Genomic DNA, 19,126 nt, shown 5'->3' on the forward strand with positions numbered 1-19,126 from the left:
TTACTTGCTAATTCCGGTAGCTAGCTTACCAGCTACTAATCCATTTTATATGCCTTAAGGTGTTAATAGTTATAAGAAAAACAGTAATCGAAAAATAAGTTATATACCGGATTCTCAAAGACTATATTTAGTCGTAACTTTTTTTGTTTGGGTATATTTATTTTGAGCAAAGGCTACCTTACCAATACCTTTACATATCATACCTTACATTATTAAATATAGCTTTTATTTTATAGATTTTTAAAACGCTTATACGTGATTGTGATGTCTTTGTATTAAAACTTTTGAAACAAGGATAGGTAACGTTTTAAAATACCAGTGTAAGTTTCTCTCAATATTTGCATGGTTTATAGTCAAAACAGGTACGATTGAGTGACGTAGGCACTATCGGGACACAAAAGGAAAACCCAGTTAGGGAAACAGGTAAAGTGTCAACTGGTATTGTTATTATTACGTATACGATGATCACAAAACAGGACAATCATAATACTTGCATAATTTGTTAGTTACGAAATACCTACATCACTCTCGGAAACTCCCGAGATTGCTTAATTAATTGTTGAAACATGATTAATATATATATATATATATATATATATATATATATATATATATATATATATATATATATTTAAGAGATTAATATTTAAGAGATTGCTTTAAGCAATAAGACCGCCTTTGCACGCTTCTCTTTTTTGTTATATGTTCTTGTAATGTTATGTACACTGTATCTTTTGTCTTTTGTGTGCAATAAAGTGTTTATAAATAAAAAAAAAAATTAAAAAAAAATGATTTGTTTGTTAAATACTCGGGTTATTTGCTATGCATTTTTAGAAAGCATACTGAACTATAGTTCAGTATGCTTTCTAAAAACACTTCGAACTAGGATTAACAAGTCTCCCGATGTTGCAGATGTCAATGTTAGTTATTTTCCAATACGTCATTATGGTAATTTAATTAAAGTCTTCCATTTTTTTTTTTGCTTTTAATTTTTTATATTCTTTATTAATATATATATATTATGATGATTTGTCTTTGTCTAACTGTTTGTTCTATTTGATGACGTTTTATTATTAAAATCTAGCGTCATTTTTAGCCCTTCAACGTCATTCCTTATCCTTAATTTCACATAATATGATTCATGGTCATTGTTTAACTGTTGTACAGGTTATTTTGACGAGAACCTGTCAACCGGTCAACAAAGTTAATAAACACGCTCAGTGTGTATATTGTTCAAAATTCACGTACAGATAAATAAATAATATAAAAGGGGCCTCTTAAATTTGAAGTTTGATTTTGGAAGTGTTACAAATAATTATTTAATAAATCAAAATAAACTAACACCTGAATACAGTATTTAATTTTTAATTTTAATACTTTGTAAATAGGAAAACCACTTATTTTCTAGTCGAGCTAAAGAGTTTATAATCTGAATACCAGTTGTATTAACGCTTAAATTGGTAGATCCAGTGTAATTAGGGGCAAAAGAGAAATACCACTTCAAGTTCAAGATAAGCATCGCATTGGTAACGGAATGACTTTTATAGGGTTGCCAGACTTACTATAACTAATTTGTTTTTTTTTCTTCTTTTTATGTTATAGGAAGGCGCTGTTAGTAATATTAACCATTCCTTATATCGCCAATACGGCATCAACCTTCGGAACTAAGATGTTATGTCTCTTGCATTTCATGGCATGGTCTCAGTTGCATTGGCTCATTCCCACTTCAAACCGGAACACAACAATTATACTAAGTATTGATGTTTGGCGGTAGGAGATCTGTTTAATCGATGGTACCTTAACAGACGGTCTTGCACAAAGCCTTACCTACCACTAAATAAAATAGTATACTTATTTTTTTTATATTAGAAATATTTTTTTAGGAAATTGTTTAGTTTATGTCTTCGCTGCGCTTTTATGAATTTTACTGACTTACATATACAATAAATGTGCTTATGACGTATCTTACGTTATTTTTTTTTTGCAGTGTGATTAATTAATTTTACTTGTATATGAAACGTAATTGGTCATTTATTAGCGAAGAAACAGGTGACCAATGAGGATTCAGTATTTTAGTCAGATTTGTAAATCATATTTAGCTTATTTTTCAGAACCTGCTAGTCAAGGTTGAATTTTGAGGAATCGCTCGTATCAAACAGTCATAATAAGCCACTTATTACCCGATACTAAAAATAAGAGGACGATACAATATATAAGATGTGAGTTGACCGTGCGAGGGGGATTTAAACTAAAACTGATTGAGGTAGGTCCTCAGGTACGTCTCATTTATAACATACTTATCCTATTTCTTAAATACTGGAAATCCATTTATACATGTTATAAAGTATATAAAAATAATATATTTTTGTATGGTTTTTGTATTGTGTTATGTTTATCATAATTAAAGTTTGACTTTTCATTAATGCCACATCCGAATTCGATTGTAAACTGCAATGTATTATTGGAGATTCGGGCAAGTCAGGTATTTTATTGAAATGTATTGAGTAGTTTTTTATTAGTTATATAGTAATACAGCTTAAATTAATGCGTTTATTAATATTAACTTACATACTATCGGCGCTTAACTAAATTAATAATATATAAATTTTAATTGTTTATTGTAAACATAACTTACTGTTTCTTACTGTATATGGGAGCTAGTTAGTCTAGTCGTCAGGCGGCTCACTTGATTCACGGCTTTTTAAATAGAGTTGCTTGCTTGTATTCTTTCGGGGACTCTTAATCTAAATGTGCATTTTTTGAACTGTGTGAGTGTGCACGAATGACCAACAGGCTTTAGAAAATTTATTTTCCGATCTTATTAAAAATATTATAAAATAAGTAGTTTTGAGTTCCATGATTATAAAAAGACTAGATAGGGCATCGTGCAAACCCGCCTAAGTACCAGCCACTCATCATATATTCTACCAGCAAAAAGTGTTGTTCTGTTCTAGTTTGAAGTGTCAGTAAGCCAGTGTTAATACAGGAACAAGGGACATAACATCTTAGTTTCCAACGTTGGCGGCGCATTGGCCATGTAAACATTGGTTACTAACGATTACAGCGCCGATGCTTTGTCTATGGTTGACCACTTACTATCAGGTGAGCCATTTGCCCGTCTGCCTACCAATTATAAAAAATCAATGGAATGCTATTTTGCCATCAATTTTATACCATTATAGATGTAGGAATGTATGATTCATTTGTAAATAAAAAAAGAACATGTAAACTTTTTATAATAAATATAATTAAAAAATAATTTGGGTTTACCAGAGTACGGTCATTGTATTACGGTTTTTGTCAGTCTATTTATAAAAAGATAGTCTCGAATCGTTTTTAAATTTATTTGATGGAATAATTAATTTTTCCGGTCGGATTGGATTGATCAATCGCTCTATGACAGTTTATCTGTTTGCACACACACATGTGAGCACTATAATATGTCACGCGCCCGGCTATTGATCTGACTATCACAACCATAAGTTGTATATTGAAGTTTAATTAAGCCCTCCTTAATTTAAAGTTATAAAAAATAATGTTTTACTTGTTAACGCCACCACAGCAAAAAAAAAACTGCGAATACTCCAATATAGGTTATATTTGCGCGTATATAACCTAACCTAATCTATTTTGACACATTTGCAGAATGTTTTTTTTTTTGCTGCGGTGGTTTTAATACTTGTGTACCAAAAATATACTTTATTTAATATATATATATATATTAAAGTAATAATTACAAACTATCGAAATTTTGAAGATATATATACTTTCATTCTTAACTCTAGGAATAAAAAGCCTTTAATTTGAAAATAACATTTTACATATAGGGCATATATTATCCATACTAATATACTAATATACTAATTATACCAATACTATTCCATACTAATTTAAATGCGAAAGTAACTCTGTCTGTCTGTCTGTCTGTCTCGCTTTCACGCCAAAACTACTGGACCGATTTAAATGAAATTTGGTACACAAATAGTCTAGAGCCTGAGAAAGGACATGGGCTTATTTGGAAAAAAGTGCTGAAAAGGGTTGAAAAGGGAGATGAAAGGTTTTAAGTTCTTGAAAGTATTGTAATATTTAGAACTAGAAGCATAACAATATATTTTAGGCTGTACACTTATAAACTAACATATCATGACACCCACTAAGGAACGAATTTTGAAAATTCTACCCCTAAAGGGGTGTAATAGAGGTTGAACGTTTGTATGGAAGTTCGTAATTTTTCAAGTTAGAAACATGAAACTTTATTTTTGGGATACTTATTAAAAAGGAGTAGATACTTATATAAGTGTTTCTGCATATTCTACTCCCGAGGGGGTGAAATAAGGGTTGCAAGTTTTTATAAAAGTCGTCATTTTTTAAGCTAAAAATATGAAACTTTATTTTTGGGATACTGATTAAAAATGATTAAATACGTATTTAAGTGTTTCTAGATATTCAATCTATAAGGGGTTTAATAGGAGTAGACATTTTGTATATAAGATAGTCTGGAAGTCCGTCATTTTTGAAGTTAGAAGCATGAAATTTTATTCTTGTGTCACTGATTGAAAGTGAGTAGATTCGCATTTAAGCGTTTCTGGATATTTTACGCCTAAGGGGAGAAATAGAGTTTGACATTTCGTGTACAGGTTAGTCTGGAAGTCCGTCATTTTGAAGTTAGAAGCTCGAAATTTTATTTTTGGGCTTCCGATTAAAAATGAGTTGATTCGCATTTCAGCGTTTCTGGATATTTTACGCCTGAGGAGAGAAATCGGATTGACATTTCGTATATAGGATACTCTGGAAGACCGTCATTATTGAAGTAAGAAGCATGAAACTTTTTTTTTTGCCACAGATTTAAAATGAATTCATACGTATTTAAGCGTTTCTGAGTATTCTATCCTAAGGGCTGAAATACACACCGGTGTAGTATACTAAGAGGTCTTACATGAACGTAATATTTTAAGTTAATTTGAAAATATATTCATATTCTACGCGGGCAGAGCCGCGGTTAACAGCTAGTATACTTATATTTTATATGAATCTATAAAAACGAAAAGTTTAAGTCTTTTCACGACTAATTAAACAGTATCGTCTTTAGGCGAGTCCTGCTCAAGCTTTTCTAGTATTTTATTTTAGTACAGTTAAGACCGCTAAGTATAAAAATGTAACTAACTCGCGTACTTATTGAGAAAAAACTTGATAAAAAGAAACTTGGATAATTTTTGAATTTCTCTACTAATTAAAATTATCGAATTTAAATATAGTTTATAAAGTATATTTAAATTCGATAATATCACTTGAAGTAATTATTCTTCTGTATAAAAAAATCAAAACTGTAAATGTAAATAAATCAGTTGATTGGTAAATAACTCTCACCATTGGCCAGTTTTTAGTGTCTTACTTCAGTGGAGAATAGTTCAATTGCACTTTTTATTAAAATGGTTTCGTTTTGATTACATATCCGAGATAACCCAGTGGTAAAAACACGCGAATATCAGTCAAAAATTGGAGATAAATAAACATTATAACAATATTTGTTAAGTAGATTTTTGTTAACTAATTAGGGCATCTGCTATTTCCGTATATCAACGGTAAAACTTTCAAATTTTCCTTTTGAAGAAACACAGCTTTACAACGAGCAAGCGCGGATAAGTTCGTCTGAAAATATGGATTTGTTGGATGAAAATTTGCTACATATGTATGAGGTACTTACAAGATACAAGACCTGAGGTAAATGTACGTACAGGCTGTAAATACTGTTATTCTTACTTTACATGAAAATACTACAAAATAATCCGAAGTAACATCATAGCATTAGGTATAATCAACCTCATTTATTAATATAAGGGGATTTTATTATAAATTTCCAGTATGCTCAGTAATATGTGTCACGGGAATCTCTTAACAAAAAACAAAAACATTACACTAAATATTATTGTTTGTTTCATTTCAGAAAATCGAATAACAATTACCAATATTATGAGCAAATATTTACATTGTAATTATGTAAAAAGGTTTTACTCGGACATCAAAATAAATTAATGTACGAGTCCAAGTAAATCCAAATCCAAGTAAAAAAGCTAACCGAATTTCCCACAATTCATTAAAGTCTTCTTGAAATTGACTGAAGTATGACGATAATGACGGTATAAACATTCTACATATGTAGAACCTTATTGTACGGTTTTCAATAAACTAATTACAAAAAAAAAAACAAAATACATCATTGTATCGAAACTAATTTTTTGTCATATTTATATGTCAAGGTAGTGGGTAATGAAACTATGAATGTGTGGTGAGTTTAGATTTCTCACCATCAGTTTACCTGCCCATATTCCAGAAATAAATAAATTTCATAAATAGTCATCTTCTTTTAAACGGTACATTTAGATGACTCATCATATAAACATGAATTATCCAGATCTATATCACTGAGACAAAAAAATTGAGGAAGGAAAACGAATTAACGCTTAATCATAGAGTAATTATTTCTGTTTCATACGTAATGGTCTAAACTAACCTAACACAATGTTGAACGGTCGTACATATATCGTATTATTTAAACGGTTATATTCATTGTCTCCTGTTTGACCTTAAAAAAATACTGTTATAAAATAAAAATAAAAAAATTGCAGAAAGTAATCTTTAGATTCTTAATTTAAAAAATAAAACACATGTTGGTTATATGAGAGCCTCACCAGGATCAGCTGTCAGCTGTCAGCAGTTTACATTGAAATAGGCCTTTAAACAACATCTGGTATTTACATATATTTTAAATAGGTTAACTGTAGATAAATTACCCATATGGGTAATTTATCTACAGTTAACCTATTAACCAGTTACCAGTTACCAGTTAACCTACCTGTTAACCAGTGGTAAGTACCACTATATAGTGGTACTTACCTAGGACTAATATTTGATTTAAACTTAATATTTTCTTAAATATTACCAACTGGATCTAGTTAAAACTAGATCTGATATTAAATAACGCAAATGATTTAATTAAATACAAGCCTTTAAAACTGTAGTTGCTCTGCGCTGAAGAAAGTGGCCTTGATTAAGAGCCTCGGAGTTAGCTCGATCAACGACTTTCTTGAGATACTCAAATTGAATTCATTAATTACAAGAATTAGAAAACTTATCTCAGACAAGTAAAACTATAAAATGGCTACTGAGAATTTTTCGAGAGAAATATCGAATATATTTTCTCGACCCTTAGGTTTTATCTTAGGGCCTCGGGATCTGCTGTCTTATATCTAACCACTAGACCAACGAGTTAGATAAAAAAATGAAAATACCTGAAGAAAATTATACCTGTTTCAAAGTATATTTACATTTTTTTAAACAATAGTATCAACGCCCTAAATAAATTATGGATTCAATAATATTCCTATGTACCCCTCCTTTTAAGCTTATCACTTGCATTAAGGACGACGATGAGAAAAAAAAAATGAAACAATGTTTTTTTATCGACGGTCTACAAGGCGGTCAAATTTTAGTTACTATCGCATAAACATTGTTAAATATTTATTTGTTACCTACATACTTTCAAAAACTATGTTTAAGAGTCGAAGTGGTTGCTTAGCTTTACACCGAATAAAAAAAAAAAATAATTAAATTTTATGAAAGATATGTTATACTACCAGTAGCTACTTTTGTAGGAGGCCCCACTATAAAAAAGGAAAATGAAAATCATAATATTATTTATTCAAGTAGGCTCGTAAGAGAACTTTTGAATCGTCGTGTTACAGTGTTGAATTAAATTTAAATCTATTTACGAGGTGTCCTGATTTTGCATGCGTCATGCGTCTACAAGGCTCTAAAGTTTTAAATTAAAAATTATTAGCTTCACTTGCAAATATGTATGTAAGAATCTTGAAATCTTGGAATCTTAATTTGACTCACTTCCCGGTCTTCGATTAGGATGAAATTTAACACACGCTCTGAGTTCTGATGACAATACATGACGTCATTACAAATCCAATATGGCGGTCTCCCCTAAATGGCGGACTGGCTGTTTGAAATCCACCCCCATGATATGGATATCAAATGAAAGGGCTTATCAGGAATACGAAAAAAATAGTCACGTAACTTAAATCCAATATGGCGGACGTCCAAGATGGCGGACAGGCTATTTGAAATGCACCCCCATGATATGGGTATCAAATGAAAGGGTGTGCTTTCAGGAATACGAAAAAACAGTCACGTGACTTAAATCCAACATAGCGGACATCTAAGATGGCGGATGGGCTATTTGAAATGCACCCCCATGACATGGGTATTAAATGAAAGGGTTTGCTTTTGTAATTTTTAGTGCGTGCTAAAAGCGCATTTTTTAGTTTTTTTAAAGTATTTTAGTATTATTGACCTACCCTATAATTTAAATTTGACTCCGAGTGATTTTTACGTATTATCAAGTAACTAAAAAAGTAAGAACACAAAAAATACCTTCGCAGTTTTAAAACTATTTTTAATATGGTATATCATCAAACTAATTAAAAGTTCTGAACTTTTTTACCATTTTGCAGGTGAATATTTTCCAAAGATTAAGAGAAAATTTTACGTTTAATTTTCATAACCCTTCAATTATGCGAACTTAAAAATTTTCCGACTATTGACTAATTGAAAGGTTGCCTTGATCTACTGCAATCGTCTAAGTAATAATTTATACTTTATACAACTTTAGCAACAAGAAATTTAAAAAAAAATCTATCAACTTGGCACTGCATGATAAAGATATTTGACATTTATAACGGTTTTAGATATGTATACAAATCGTGGCTTGTTTAATATCTACTCAGTAAACAAAATATTTCAGTAATACTAACAGCTTATTTCTACTTATTATATAAAATGTTTGATATAAGCTTGTATATATTAAGGTATATTATATCATATTATGATATAGAGTTTCGTGTACAATAATAACAAAATAAAACAGTTTTCAGAATAATTATTAAAGTGTAGTATTTATCCTATTTTTTCCTTATTTCACTTCTTGTATTTACATATAAAATCTAATTAGCTCGTGTTATTTTTAATATGAATTTCCGCAATAAATGAACTTACGCACATGAAGTGATTAATGCAATACCCAGTGGCACATATTTACGTCACGTTTTTTTCTAATAAATAGCAATCAAATGACTGAAAACAGTAACTTTGTCCTTCTTAACGTATTTTGTTTGAAACACAATAACATCGTGCCATAACATCGTTGAGCCGAGATGGCTCAGTGGTTAAAACGCGTGCATCTTAACCGATGATTTCGGGTTCAAGCCCAGGCAGGCACCAATGAATTTTCATGTGCTTAATTTGTGTTTATAATTCATCTCGTGCTCGGCGGTGAAGGAAAATATCGTGAGGAAACCTGCATGTGTATAATTTCGACGATATTCCCGCATTGGAGCAGCGTTGTGGAATATACTCCAAACCTTCTCCTCAAAGGGAGAGGAGGCCTTAGCCCAGCAGTGGGAAATTTACAGGCTGCTAATGTAACAATAACATCGTAAACCAAAAAAAACATATTTTTTTAATTCTGATAATCTTTAAGTACTACTTATGTATTATTTTTTGTTCGAAACTGTAACTGTTTTAACGTTAATGACTTTTTATTCTTCAAGCAATTAGAAGCGAACCAGGAAACCAAAATCAAACAATTAAATGTATTTACGTAACTATTAAGATAATATTTTAATGAACGCCAAACACAATAGTGCTATAAAATACATATTATAATCTAGATTTTCTTTTGTTTCCCTTTGTACTCAAAATATCAGATGTTAATTAATATAATCATATTACTTAGAGAATCGCGTGTGACATAAAAACAAACGTGAAAGTGATTCCATAAAAAATCTATTTTGTAAATTAAACAATATTCACTAAATAACCTTACAAATCAAGGAGTTATATTAGTGGAGACATAAAAAATGCCTCGTGCATCACCAGGGTTATAACAGCCAGCTATTGTTGTCTCATTTTCTTCACATAAACCTTGCGCAAAGGCTTTGTATGAAGGACAGGAGCGAGCCACGTACAATTCCGGATTATGAACTGTTTTCATCCAGTACCTGACGCAGGCTTTGTGATAGCATTTCACTGTTTCTTCGAGATTATCGCCTGAAAAAAGCATGTCATGGCTTAAACTTGGATAACACCTTACTGTAACCACCGTAAGACTCTATAATGATCGGACATACTTACAAAAATTTTAATAGCTGTCAAATGCGTACAATGACGTTGTAGCTCAGGTAACATTTATACTAATTTTATAAATGTGAACTGATTTAGATAAAATTTAGTGTACAGATATTTTGAGTCCCGGGTATAGACATGGGTTACTTTTTTTAATTCACTTCTCGAAGAGGTTTATGGGAGAGTGGAGACCATTTGTGAGCTATAGCTCCAGCCAGTATTATAAAATACTATACGGTGTACTTTATATAAAGTTGCAAGTTTACAATAAAATGAAAAACAAATTTGGTTTGTTTTTGCCGATTTACGTTCATGTATGTTTATGATAAAATAAATATCGTTGGTATATTATTCCATACGAGATCATGTACATCAAGATGAAATATGATGACGTCCTCCTGACCGTTTTTGACCACGATGGCCAATTTCAAGGGAGCTTAGTCAACTACGGAGGACATGGAATGTGAGTGTCTCATAATCCAATAAGACGGCAAATAAGACAGGAACAAGGCTTTAATTACTATCCGAGGTAGTTAGTACACATTTTCAATTTCTAGATTGCGACTTATAAACTCAATACAAAAGGTCCAATATAAACAAAATGGAAGGAAAATTTCTTACATCCAAAACCAATGGTAGCTTTAAAAATTGTTTATATTTAAATTTGACGACATAATAGTGTTTTAAAAAACTATTTAAATAAAGTACCTATATTCTGATTAAATTTTTGCAAAACTTTAATTTACTAAAATTATATCGGAATCGATAAGACGAGACGACGTTTATAAAGAAAACATCATCAAATTATAAATCTTAAAAAAAATTGGTATACCTGCATCACAATCTGGCTGAATTTTTCCTTCGTAATTGAAAAAGAAATCCGTATCCGCAATTGTTCTTGTCGTACCCAAATATCCAGCATTACAGTGGTACACTTCAACATACTTTCCAACGCCCGATCGTATATGATCCTCGACACGACTTTTAGAAAAACATGGGCCAGCCGGATCCAATCCTGTGATTCGCCATAGCTTCTGCTTTGTTATATTCGTGAATCTTTCACCAGCATATCCAATAATATGACTGCCCAAACTGTGACCTATACAGTGAACGTTATCTGGTGGGATATTCCTATCACAAAAATCTGATAAGAACTTTCCTAGAGAGGTCCCAATATAGTATGCATATTTGACAGACCGCGAATAACTTTGAAGTTTATCTTTGTTCTCGTAAGTGTAAGCTGAATGGTCTAATATTATAAGATAAATATTTGGCACATTTTTGTACGTTTGTCTGATTAATTCTTCGAGAACACTTTTTATGTGGCTTTTGTAACCAGGCACGAATACAATAACACGTCTACTGTTATCAAATTCAACAGACTTTCGCAATAAATCAGGTGCGGTGTCAATTCTGCTGCTAATATTTATGTTATTGACGAAATCATAAAAATAAACCCGCGTTTCACTCACATCCAGATTTAACGATCTGTTGTGGTCACCTGGAAGAGTAATAAAATTTAAATTTTCATACCAAAAATAAAATATATGCAATGTCTATATCTATAAGTAGAACTAATTAATGGAATACTGTGATACATGTGTTATATTTCCTTTCACGAATGCTTTAAAAACAGCTATTATTCGACTTTGCAATACATGATGCCTAATGGTACTGACCATCACGTGGATCCTTGGTGACCACTTGTACACCTATCCTCATACACTGGCACTGGAATAAACTTAATCTAAGATATAATTTGTAAGTATATATATGGATTGTGAAATCAATCAAATTAGTTGTAGTAAAAGAGTACCTAAACAAAGGACACCTGCACAAAGGCCAACTGACTTGAATTTAGATCACTAATATTGTCATTCAAACAACAAGTCAAAGAGTTCGGCAATTCCAAACGGAGTAAATAAAAAACAAATGAATAACTTGTAAGGAATCAATTTTCAATTACTCACACTTAATATTCTTTGAATAAAGTATACGAAACCGATCTTCTATCGTATCAGCCTTTGTAACCGTAATAAATAAAACAAATATTAGTACATAGTTATACGTCACGCGGATCATGACTGAGCCAATGTTTAATATTGAAGACAAAACATTTATATTTTTTTTATAAATAATATATTATGATATTCGGGTTTATTCACAATAGTTGGATGATGCTAAAAATTGTTAGAAGGTTTATTAATGTGACGTCTTTATGACTGGATATTACGTAAGAACAATTAATTTTACTGTAATTATATAAAAACAAAAAAAGAAAGATATTAAATATTTACCTTCTCCTCAACGGGAGAGGAGTCCTTAGCCCAGCAGTGGGAAATTTACAGGCTGATTATGTATTATTATATTAAATATTTATGAACTTATGATTTCCGAGTCTCGAGAAAAACTAATAATTTCAAGAATGTCAAACAAACAGAATATTCAAGGAACTCCTGATCGTTATAAAAAGATACACGTAATCGTTATAAAAAGTAAGTATAATATATCCTTCAAGTTTGCTTCGTGCCAAATTTTATCAAATTCGGTTAATTGGTTTCGATGTGAAGGCGTAACTAGAAGACAATTACACTTCCGTATTCATTTTAGTGTAGATTAACTGCATAGTGTGTCTGCTACCTTATAGGACAGATCCCTATCATGTGTTCGGGTCGGTGTTTATTAATCAAAATATACTTAATGACTCATGTACCAGGCTTAGGGACTTAGTTGTTTCTCGTACTTCAATAAACACGTAGAGCAGATAGTCCTTCATAAGATCGCTCTTCAGTTGTGTCAGATAATAAGTTCCATCTAATTGACAGTAGGGTAATTCCCGTGGTGGGAGTTATTGTGTGAGTTCAAGTGTATTTAACTTGACCACATAACAATATACTTGCAAATATCCTAACAATAATATAGTATTCGTATATGCGTAACATATTATGATATTTACTTTCAATTGGGAGCCGTGTTGCCCAGTGGTAACAAGACGTGGTCAAAACCAATGATTGTGGGTTCAAGCCCAGCACTCTGTTTTCATGTGCTTAAGTTAAATTAAGTGCATGTACTCGGAGGCATGTGATTAAATCTGCAAGTGGTGGATGAGAATCTATCACTTGTATCAAAAAATCCGCAAGGCAGCAGTGTGGCGGAGTAAGCACCAAACCTTGTCCTTAAAAAGTAGAGCAATGGTACATTAAATTGGCTTATGCACGTAATTGTACATCAGTAACCGTTCGTTTTCGTGGTACGAGTTACGAGCCGTCACTGTTATATTGGGTATTTATGTAAGCCTCGTAAACAATTCTTTATCCGTAAAATAAAAACAATTATACGTTGAATAAAGTAACAGACATGAGAGGATAACTTGTATTATAACTAGTTGTTAGATCTAGATAAGGTTAATCTTCGTATCTGAGAACCAATTAACCGCTAAATAAATGTATATAAATCATTTATAAAGAAATAATAAAGTGACGCAATTTAACAAATGAGAAATAAAGATATCTTCTCAATATTTGATACACCAATAATCGAACAATATTAAATTAAATTACGATGAAACATAAGGAAATTAAATATGTTATTCTAACTCCAGTTAATGTCCAACGTGTATTAAGTCGTCTTCGAATTATGTCGCGTTAATTTGATAAGGGGCTTAAGCTACGTCTATATATTTTTTAATAATAAGTAATTTCATATAGAGATTATTAAATATGGTATTTTGTAAAGTCCCCTTACAGATCAGTGCAACTTTGTTCAATTATATTTTACGATTTTTTTAACTTCAACCGCATGTTTGGGTTGTCGTAGTTTTAGGTGTAAAAAAGTAGCTTAGTCCTTCCTTGGAGTTCCAGCTTGCTGCATACTAAATGTCATCAAATTAGGTTTAGTGGTGGACAGACAGACATTTTCACATTTATAATATTAATATAGATTTAAGATCAACATAAAATATTATTTATATATATAAGTAAACTTTATTATTTATGTATATATATTAAATTGCAACATCGTAATTACTGAGTAATGTGAGCAAATAAAAAATTGCAATCATCATTGCATATCACATCAAGTCGAACGTTCTGTGAAATTTCTGATTTATTTTACTTGATAGAGTACATTTTAAATGAAGATATTTATTTAATACTTTCATTGGAATAAAAACAAATTACTTGGTGGCAGGGCTTTGTGCAATCTCGTCTGGGTAGGCACCACCCACTCCTTAGATATTCTACTGCTAAACAACAGTACTCAGTATTGTACTGGTTCACTCACCCTTCAAACCGGAACACGGTTTGAAGTGTAAGTGAAGCCTGTGTAACTACATGCACAAGGGACATAACATCTTAGTTCCGAAGGTTGGTGGCGCAGTGGCGATTTAAGGAATGGTTAATATTTCTTACAGCGTCATTGTCTATGGGCGGTGGTCATGACTTACCATCAGGTGGCCCATATGCTCGTCCGCCAACCTATGCCATAAAAAAATAGAAATAAGCTGTATTGCAGATTGTTGCTTATTACCAGTAGAGTAAATTAAACAATTTCACCGTCTAAATAATATTAAATATAAACCGTATCTCCTTTTCAATGATATTATGTATAGAATTCGGTCAAGCTGTTCCAGTGCACTCGAGACAAACGTACCTATAACACTAACATTGTCATTTACAATATCAGTAAGAATATTATTTATTTGGTGTTCCATCACTCAAACTCATCGCATCAATAATTAGTATTCTGTGCTCTGTTTTGAATGGTGAGAGCCAGCTACAGAACAAGGGACATTTTTACTCCCAAGATTGGTGGCGCATTGGCGATGCCATGGAAGTGATTGATTATTTCTAATATGTTGACCAATTACCAGGTGGTGTATTTGTCTATCTTACAATGTAAAATAATAATTACAATAAACAATTTACCAAATATGATTAAAAATGTTACGGAATGATCTCTTTGAACGCAGCGTATTAAAGAATTTGCGAATAAATAAAAATGATAACTGCGAACTGTACGCGAACTATGACACAAATGTGACCTATAGATAGATAGCGAAGCGTCGCTAATAATAATATGACGTACACGTGACGTCATTACGTGTTCAAATGGGATAATACTTTTCATTAATAAGGACAAATAAGGATAAAATATTTGCATGAATATTTACCTCATTTAATTATTCTTTTATATTGTGCTATCTGTATAGAGTTTTAATTTTTATTTTGTTTTGGAAACAATTAAATATATATTTAAATTCACTCGGGTGAATGAGCTTCGTACAAGATTGCATTTGTAAAATTAGTAAGAAAATAGTGGTAGTGCCACGCTGCGCAACTTCAGGTTACGCAGCTGATTCGCCTGCGGTTTTTCCGAACTGAAACTTTATGGGAACCTTTAATAAAAGAGCAACAATGCATCAGCAAGATGTTGCTGAGAATTCCATGGGCCGTGGTAGTCACTTTCATTAGGTGAGCCAACTGATTGCTTGTTTATTTTTCGTTTCATTCGTTTCCACTGACAAAATTTGGTGTTCCATTAATCCTTCAAACCGCATATTTTAATCGCAAGCAGCAATGCTTAGTATTATTCTTTTTGTATCGATTAGAAGGATGAGTGAGCCAGTGTAAATACATGTTCAACAGGGACATAACATACATACTAGCTCAGTATTAGCGATATAGAGAATGGTTAATATTTTTAAGAGCGCCATTGTCAACGTTGAAATTACAAGTTTAATTAGAAATTATAAAGAGAAATTATTAACATTAAAAATAAATATAATTATATATTTAAGAATATATAAGTCATGCTTGTTATGTTAATAAATTTAAAGCGGATGAAACTACTAATTACATAAAAAAATATATACTATAACCTTCTCAGAACCGCGCTGAATTTTCTGGTATGAGTTCAATATAGATAATATAAGATTTTTTTAGTTTTTTTTTCATTTAGGTATAAAAAAACTTATATAAAATATAGATGAACACACAACAAATTATACGTGGAATATAAAATTACTTAGTCACGATTATGTTGTAGAACAAATGTTGATAGATACAGAATGTTCACGTATAATTTATAATATCCTACATATTAGTATAGTTTTTAACATGAACATTGTAATTGAAGTCTGATTAATAATATTTTTTAATTCGCTCTTGATTAGTATTTCTATATACATTCGTATGTATATAGAAAATCGTCTTAAGGTACCTTTCAAATTTAAAGAGCAATTTTGAAAACGTGAATATTGCGTATTAGGAACACGATAAATAATATCATAGTATCGCGGGTCCGTCGAGATGTTCGAAGCATGAAAATTGACGGCTATTAAAATAATTTATTATTAATGAAAATCATTAAATAAAATTCGAATAAAAAAATAAATAAAGCTGTGTCGTGGGTCACCTCTCGTTTTATTTTATTTTGTTGGAACGAAATTGTTTTCGCTAAGTATTAAATAACACAACGCAATAAAATAAAATTACGATGACAAATAAAATAAAACCAATAAAAAATAGAAACAGACAGAGAGAGATATATATTGTATAATATGTATATGTTGTGATAAATGTTTTGTCTCTCCACACTTTACCAATTGGATATTTGGTAAAGACAGGGAGAGGTCGTTTAGAGGAGACATAACAGTTTTTCCTTACGTGACGATTTCCAACAGTTCAATCTAGCCGCGTAAAATAAATAAGAATCAAGAAGTTACGTTTATAAAAAAAAAAACTTAATATTATAATAATATGAAGCAACGAAGTACCATAGAGTAAAACATAGTGACATAAATTGTTTTCGTCTCTTTCTAAGACTCTATGACATTTTGAGTTTCCTTATTATATTATATACCTATGAGTTATGGCTCCGTTACATTCTTATTGTTTATTAAATCAATATATAAATAGGCAAGGGCTAAGCAGTTAGGTATGTTTTTTTTTATAAAATAATTGTAAAAAATAAAAGAAATATTAAAACAAGCAAATTTTTACATGCAAGTATATTTTCCTCAAATTTATAAGTCGTGATTTTTTATAAGGGTGTTGATGAGAAGGAAAATGGATTATACGCAACCCTCGTTTTTAGTCAGGCGTGGTGTTCCTTATTTATAAGGACTTTTGGTAGAATAACTGTTCAGTAGAACAGTACTGTACGGAACTAGTCTTGCTTACCAGGGACGGATTTTCTGTACGACCTAGACCCAAGCTTTTTCAATATTGGTGCCTTATGTTAAATACGTAAAATTAAAATTGAAAATACACACGGAGATAAAGATAATTAAAAGTTTTAGGAATTAGGAAATCGGAAATTTTTCATAGCTCAAGGTCAAATCCTCCCCTTGGCTTGCACGAATAAGTCGCTCACATTTCACATACGAAACACTCAGCAACAGTTTTATCATTGTATAATTGTATAATATGTATATGTTGTAAAAATGTTTTGTCTCTCCGCACTTTACCAATTGGATATTTGGTAAGACATTTCTATGCAAGTCTGTTATTGCTAGGACAATAGGCGTTGTGACAATCATAAGTGGATGGATACACTTTTACGTAAATACGGTGTTTCCAAATGTTGTTAACGAGGTGACATGTTGTTTTGACAGAATAATACTAAGTATTATATGAAATCATTTCCATTGAAAATATATTCGTTCTAGTTTGGTTGCGGAGTTCTTGAATGTAGTACAAATTAATACACATTTGTAAATACTATTTTTTTTTACATTACATTAGCAGGCTGTGAATTTCACACTGCTGGGCTAAGGCCTCCTCTCCCTTTGAGGAGAAGGTTTGGAGCATATTCCACCAAGCTGCTCCTATGCGGGTTGGTGGAATACACATGAGGTAGAATTTCGTTGAAATTAGACACATACAGGTTTCCTCTTGTTTTCCATCACCGCCGAGCATGAGGTGAATTATAAACACAAATTAAGTACATGAAAATTCAGTTGTGCCTGCCTGGGTTTGAACCAATGAGGCCATCTCAGCTCTATAAATACTATATTATAATGATATTATAACTAAAGCCTAGAACCAACTTATATTGCAGTTCAAATTCAAATTAACGTTAATGAATTATTTGAAAATAATACGAAATCAAAACAGCCGTTTAGAAGGTACGTAACATCAATAAAAAGGACCCGAAATTGAACTTTGTAGAACTCCCTTTCTTACACTAGATCAAAACGCAACCTCATAACAGAACGCGAGCCTGTCATTTTGTCTAGCACTGTTTGGACGGTTTTTGTTCCATACATTAATTAAATACAAAAATTAAAATACAGCAGCGATTTCTTAAAGTCACTAAGACAAAACCTCATTATACAACGGTATACATGATTAGTGATGTGAAAGGCGAGATCTGATCCTGACCACATGGCTACGACTGACTAATGTTTAATTAGAGAGGAAAATATTTGTATTCTACTAATATTATAAGTGTGAAAGTCTGTATTTTTGAATCAAAGGATTTGATAAATTTAGAAATAGAGATAGTCTATAACGTGACTTTAAACATAAGCAACATAACACCTGCCCCCTCTTAAGATGCGGATGTAACCGCATGCGGGGTTAAAAGTATAAGTCATTTCCAAACACAGACATTGCTATTGTTATATTTTTATTAAAATTAATTATTTCATAAAAAAAACATCTCAGTATTTACGAATGCTAGATTATTTTATTCATTATTTAAACGAATTTCACTTAATTTTAAATTCAATTTCATCACTTAAATATTTTTTAGTTTAATTAACATTAAGGCCTTAATTATGTATAAATAATAAATTTAAAATAGTTACTTTACAAATCATACTATAGGTATTTATACTATACATTTTTTTAAATTAGATTTACTATAATTAAAAAAAAAAATATTCTCATAAAAATATTAATGAACTATCATAATACACGAAACTCGACCGTTC

General features: G+C 31.2%; 2 protein-coding genes across 2 annotated transcripts in view; one reads left to right on the forward strand and one right to left on the reverse strand.

Moving 5' to 3' along the window:
• LOC113398311 (uncharacterized) overlaps positions 1–19,126 on the forward strand; it is a 120,733-nt gene that overhangs the window by 64,545 nt on the left and 37,062 nt on the right. The gene's annotated exons all lie outside the window — the stretch shown is intronic.
• LOC113398308 (phospholipase A1 VesT1.02-like) lies at positions 9,770–12,270 on the reverse strand. The gene is made up of 3 exons (XM_026636967.2): positions 12,159–12,270; positions 11,021–11,689; positions 9,770–10,113 (listed from the first exon to the last, which is right to left on the reverse strand). The coding sequence occupies exons 1-3, from the start codon at positions 12,268–12,270 to the stop codon at positions 9,893–9,895; spliced, it is 1,002 nt and encodes a 333-aa protein (XP_026492752.2). The 3' UTR covers positions 9,770–9,892.

Source organism: Vanessa tameamea, chromosome 7 (genome assembly GCF_037043105.1).
Source record: "Vanessa tameamea isolate UH-Manoa-2023 chromosome 7, ilVanTame1 primary haplotype, whole genome shotgun sequence".
Lineage (NCBI taxonomy): Eukaryota > Metazoa > Arthropoda > Insecta > Lepidoptera > Nymphalidae > Vanessa > Vanessa tameamea.

Bases quoted from the DNA above. Each gene is read 5' to 3' on its own strand.
- LOC113398308 (XM_026636967.2), bottom strand. From the start codon at position 12,270: ATGATCCGCGTGACGTATAACTATGTACTAATATTTGTTTTATTTATT. The intron at 11,690-12,158 runs GTGAGTAATTGA...TTACTCTTCCAG, and splicing joins TTATTCAAAGAATATTAAGT to GTGACCACAACAGATCGTTA. The intron at 10,114-11,020 runs GTATACCAATTT...TGCTTTTTTCAG, and splicing joins TCAGCCAGATTGTGATGCAG to GCGATAATCTCGAAGAAACA.